At 35.4% G+C, this 6221-nt stretch overlaps 1 protein-coding gene across 2 annotated transcripts; it reads right to left on the bottom strand.

The window, feature by feature from the left end:
* Window positions 1-1391, bottom strand: LOC116159027. 2 transcript variants are annotated; one of them, XM_031471920.1, is made up of 4 exons: window positions 1255-1391; window positions 767-1171; window positions 333-713; window positions 1-274 (listed from the first exon to the last, which is right to left on the bottom strand). In XM_031471920.1, the coding sequence occupies exons 2-4, from the start codon at window positions 871-873 to the stop codon at window positions 16-18; spliced, it is 747 nt and encodes a 248-aa protein (XP_031327780.1). In that variant the 5' UTR covers window positions 874-1171; window positions 1255-1391; the 3' UTR covers window positions 1-15. The 2 variants fall into 2 exon arrangements, with proteins under 2 accessions (XP_031327780.1, XP_031327779.1); XM_031471919.1 differs by having other exon boundaries at window positions 1251-1389.
* Window positions 1392-6221: the final 4830 nt, after the last annotated feature.

Genomic DNA, 6221 nt, shown 5'->3' with positions numbered 1-6221 from the left:
AAATAAATTTTTTACTTACTCAGCTATTTCACATTCAGATATTTGTTGACTTTCATTAGTTTTATCATCCATTGAACAATTGCCAATATTCTTGTCACTTGCAATTGTTTCACCATTATTTTTCTCGCAAATCTTGTCATCATTAGCAATTTGCAATTGTTCCAAAGTTTGTCCATCTTTTCCAGTTGTTTGTGATTGCTCGCAGGTAAGCGCACCTTTGTCCTGATCGTCAGTAGAAATTTGCTGCTCTGAAGTTTGCACAACTTCCCCATCACTAAACATTGAAATACACACTTCAACGAAAACAATCCCTCATTTAAGTAGCAACATACCAACTTGTTAAACCCTGTAGAGAATCAAAACTGTTGATCTGTACACCCTCAGACCCAATAGCACTCTCTGATTCTTTAGTAGTAATTTCATCGTTGCAACTCTCTGGTAGGTTAGCATCAATGTCCACAGCAATACTGTCACCGCAATCATTTTTTTCCAATGCTTCAATAACACTCTCGACTTGCTTTTCAATGTCGGTAAAGTCATCCGTTTCGATGCCACTTTTCATTACGTCGTCCAACACATCTACGATACTTTCAAGTAAATCCTTTTTCGCCTCTTCCGTGACCCCATTTGCAATAAATGCATTCGTTTCCAAATCCGACAAATCCACATTATTTACTTTGGTCAATTTATTTAATTCCTCTACTCCTAAATGGCTAAAATAAAAAGCGTAAACAATTGGTATTCAAATAACCTTAGAAAAACTAACTTCTGTTTTTCAATTTCCAATTCACTAGATTGCACTTTTTCAGGTGCAAGTGTAATATTATCATCTCTCTCCCTCCTTCCCGTTGAATCGCAATTTTCGTTATTCATAATTTAAAACAGAATGAACAGCTGATTTGCTAATTCAAATTCACTTTTTTTATATATAGGTACATCGAGAAACGGTTGTGTATATTATATCATGACAGTTAACCTTTACTTGAGTGTGAACGAAATGTCGATAAAGTAACTGAACTCCCCGACGTCAATGAAATATGTCCGCCTCGAATTTCTAAAATAAAAGCTTCCTTCGTAATGGTAGCCTTTGCGAAAATAACTAAAGAGGTCTCTCGTTCAGTGCGCGTCTATAATCTCTTGTCATTTTTTATGCGAGAGGGCAGCACGGAGCCTGAAATGGAAACGGTGCTCCGGTCATCGACTTACAAACTACAAATAAACAAAGATCGTGTAAATAAATACGTACCTACCTACATTTCGCACACCAAGCCAGTAGTGCAGATCACATTGCGCATCACTATATGACTTAATCGCTATTGATATGTACAGACACAACTAGTTCGGACTGTAAACACTGAACATTCGTTTCGATCTTTTCTGTAATGTGAGTGTGACATTGAAAAACCAGTCCGGTCGGGTAGCGGGTAGGCGGGTAGCGTAGCGGCTAAGGCTGCGCCCCACCAAACGAATCCGAGCACGCATGTTCCAAACGGGATGTAGGTTGGGTTTGGTGAAGTGTAAATATTGAATGTCTGGCCAACTGAGCGTGGTGCTATATCTTCCAATTTATTATTATCTCTAGACCAGGGCCTCATATCTATGCCCTAAATTCGTACTACTACCAACTAATTATATTTTTCCAATAGACGTTTGCATTTCATCCAATGTCAGCCTAGGTTTAGTACACCATAACCTAAATTTCAGTTTTCAAAGAGATGCCATAGGACCAAAAGCGCACGCGCGCACCATCATCAGGGAAATTTTTCAAAATATTTTTGGGGTTAGCCAACTAAGTATGTATTTTGGCAAAAGGTCTGTTCAATAAATAAATAATAGCAATAGATTATGGAGGAATAGGTCTAAATGATTATCCTTAGGAAAATATCGTTTGCAAAAGTTAGATAGTATAGGTAAGTATATGGTGGACCAAAAATAAATAAACACATAGCGCAAATGAATTTTAACGAAGGTTATCATATTGGAACATTTTTAATATTACAATTGCGTTTTTACGAAAATTTAATTTAGGTTTCCATTTCCATATTTACCCAGTTAGTCGATCGATGTAAGCAATGGCAAAAATTTCAATAGCAATAACATGACACTGACCTCATTGTATTCAGTATTGCAATAAAAAATGTTCTTGTTTCGTAACCTCACACTGTACGACTAACCTTACCAAGACCAACATATACTTACCACGCGCTATCCTTGCGGGGTGGCGTGATGAATCTGCTACAATAAAATATTGAAACTATTGGGTACATTTTTGATTTTAATTAAACATAAATACAACGTTAAAATTAAAGAATGTACAATATTACTTAATAGTTCAAAAACGGAAAGATTTCCAATTTGAATTCAGTTTTGTTTGCATCAAAACAATTAACTTTTATTCCAATAGTTTTGAGAATGTGATCAATCAATAATCATGATCTTCTTATGATCAAATAAGGTGAACCTGTAATGTGCACACATATCTGATATCTACGATATATTTATACGATATTGACCTCGTAATTGTTGACGTCGCCTAGGCGAATATTATAGCCATTATAGCATATCTTTGGAGCAGGTACCAGAATAATCCATACCTATCGTTATAATACTAATGAAATAATAAAGCTTACGATCTAGATTAATCTTTCATGCATGCTAAAAATACTACATGCACTTCGTGCTGTGCGATAGTAGAATAAGCACGCAATCAACAGTTATCAGTAATACGCGATATATTCGTTCTAGGTAGGTACTTAGGTTAGGACGTATATAGATAGGTACTATTCTACATTCAAGAAACACTGTGTAACATTTAACATAACAATAATAGAACCGTGTGGTGTGAATCAGGAAAAGATGTAAGTATCTGAAGTATTATGCTGGAATATAATTTGTATATTAATCACTAACTATTATAAATTGTTTTTAATAATTTTTATGCATTTACATAGAAATTAAAACTCCACTATTGTGTGTTTTGGCTGTTCGTCCTGTCCGTCTTGGGCCATTTCTGCGGTACATAAGCGGTTTTGAACTACTTTTTATAGAAACTAACAATCCTGAAATTGACTTACACTTATACACTATAGGGGATTTACGATAATTCAACCGGTTTAACCGGGTTGGTAGATTTTGCTATGGTTACAATTATTGAGACAATTGTTTCTATGGTGATTTCTACCAACCCGGTTAAACCGGTTGAATTATCGTAAATCCCCATAGTAATAAAGGGTCTCCTTCCCCGTCCACCGCCTGTATTATTTTGTGAATTGTTTTGTCAATTAAAACATTGTATGATAGCTGTTACCTACGTGCGACTACCGAAGCATGTTAAATTTTGCCACGTGCACTACCATATTTAGATTGCCCGCCCTACTGAAATTTTTAGTCGTTTGGGAAAAACATCAAATGTATGATTTCGGTGACCAAGAACCAGAAATTCTTCACTAAATTGATTAGCGCTTCGGAAATTCTTTCAAGTTGAAAGACATCGACGAAACGAAATTATTATCAGTTCTCGCTCCGTCGTCCAACCGGCAACCCCTATGAAGGTCAGTTATAAGTAATTATTTTTATCGCGATTATCTAAAATCCTTAATTTTATGGGGCAAAAATGCGAGCTTTCTACATCGATACGATGTATTTTCTACGCAATTTCTACTTATTAGGTGAATGAAACGAGCCTTTAGCGATTGCTATGTTTGTCTGTATACAGGGTGACAATTTGAAAACTTACCACCCCCCATATCTTAGTAAATAAACGAGATATTTAAAAAAATCAAAATCCGTTTCGGTAATTCGCAGGGGGAATCACAATGACATAGTTGGCGACGCACCCCCTCCAACCCCCTGCGCCCCAGCCACCCCAACTTTTAAATCTTAAATAGTGACCCCCCATGTGTGATACGTCTTGGAAAGCTCTGAAAAAATGCTTTCCAACCATACCAAATAGCATTACATTTAGGTTAGTAATTATCGTGCAAATCAAAAAATAAACTAATATGATACATTTTCTAAAGTTGGCGTTTATTTTAATAAATGTTGAAAATGTTTTCCGTTATTGGTAAGACAGTATTACTATGCGATCAAAAATGAGTTGCTATGGAGTCGCTCTTTGAAATTTTTGTTTACATGAAAAATCGTATTTAACTTGAACTTCCAAAGCCGAGTCGACAGCAACTCATTTTTGATCGCCAGTTATAATTTATTCTCAAACTTTTGTCGAACTTTTTCAAATGTTGATTTTGCAATATTTCGACATTCTTGAATTATTCTCTGTCTTAGTTCGTCTAATGTTCGCCGGTTGCGTTTTAAATACGACAGTTTTCAAATGTATCATATTAGTTTATTTTTTGATTTGTACGATAATTACTAACCCAAATGTAATGCTATTTGGTATGGTTGGAAAGCATTTTTTCAGAGCTTTCCAACGACGTATCACACATGGGGGGTCACTATTTAAGATTTAAAAGTTGGGGTTGCTGGGGCGCAGGGGGTGTGAGGGGGTGCGTCGCCAACTATGTCATTGTGATTCCCCCTCCGAATTACCGAAACGAATTTTGATTTTTTTAAATATCTCGTTTATTTACTAAGATATGGGGGGTGGTAAGTTTTCAAATTGTCACCCTGTATATGTATTTATGTACCTATGTTCCTCCAAATCCCAAGTATAGTTAGACATTTTTAAAATCTTTTTTATACATTTTTATTATATTATCAAAGAGTAAACTATGGGTACTCTTTGATATTATAACGAATTTTCTAGAGCGATATCACGGTGGCTGGAAGTCTACAGCCGTAGCTGAACGATACGTTGATACGTCCTTGACAAATAAGTTGAATACCGCTAAAAAAAATTCTGTGTTTTCTACTTCCAATATCGCTCCACAGCCCGCAACATCATCATCCGGAACGTCTTGGAGTACTAGCGTATTAAATGCAAATGCACATTTTGAGACCCATGCTCAAACCAACTTGCAACCAAATTGTATAACATTTGTTAATTACGGTACAATGACAGTTAATTCTTCAAGATCTACCACAAAAGTTACACCGCCAAAATTCGACGTTAAGAAGAAATCTTTCGGAGGTAAGTACTAAGTAGGTAGGTATATGGAATAAATAGGCAAATGTGTTAATATTCTTTAATGGCTAATAGGGATAGATTTCGGGCCCATTGCCCATCATCAGGCCGTGCTGAAAAATCTGTTAAGGGTTTACTTACCAAAGCATTTGAAGAAGGCACTGATCCGTTTCTCGCGGTGTTAAATTATAACATTACTCCGAAGCAAGATTTTCCATCTCCCAGTATTTTGTTAATGGGAAAACGATTAAGATCAACATTGCTCGTTGCCAAGAGTATTTTGATTCCAAAATATTCAGCAAAAAAGGTTAAACAAACATTAAAGTGCAAACATAAACAAAAAGTACACTATGACAAAAAATCTAAAAAACTTTCAAAGTTGTGTCCTAGACAAAAAATTTTGATGCAACAAGGAATGAGACACTGGAAACCTGCAACAGTGATTCAAGAATCTGGACCCAATGATTATTTGGTTAATCTGAACGACGCTGTGTACAGAAGAAATCGAAGATTCCTAAAACCACTTAATATAAATCAAAAATTGGATCACAAAAACACAAGTGAGATACAAGATGGTTTTGAGCAAGATACTCAATCATCGACTTCCAATTATCTTCCTTTTAATGACTCTTTTGTAACAAAAGAAGATGATAGTGATGAATATGTTGGAAAAGGCAATGATCAATATTATGGAAATACCAGAGAAAGCAGATTAGTAACTCGTTGTGGTCGTGTAGCCATTAAAGAATATTAACCCATTGCCTATTTATTCCATATACTTACCTCCAATATACCACAGGCAAATAATGGATAATCTTTCCTTTAGAATTAAATCCTGCTTACTTTTCAGTTATTTTTACTTATTTATTGTAATGTAAATGCTAATAAAATTTTAACCTAATGAATGTAATGGTCGTAGATAAAGTATAGTATTACACTCGCATGTTATGACTCTTATTCACTCAGTTTTCTTGCTCCACTCGCTCGCAAGCTCGCTCGCTTCGCAAACATCAACCTCGTGAAAAATAAGCTTCATAACATGCTCGTATAATAATATTATACTTACTATTAGTAGACTGTTTCCAAGAATGCTAGTAGGTAGATAATAATAAATACCAAAGATTCCCAATTGGATAAA

Source organism: Photinus pyralis, unplaced genomic scaffold (assembly GCF_008802855.1).
Source record: "Photinus pyralis isolate 1611_PpyrPB1 unplaced genomic scaffold, Ppyr1.3 Ppyr1.4_LG1, whole genome shotgun sequence".
NCBI lineage: Eukaryota > Metazoa > Arthropoda > Insecta > Coleoptera > Lampyridae > Photinus > Photinus pyralis.
The sequence above is the reverse complement of the archived record's forward strand: the minus strand, read 5'-3'. Positions and strand labels throughout refer to the sequence as shown.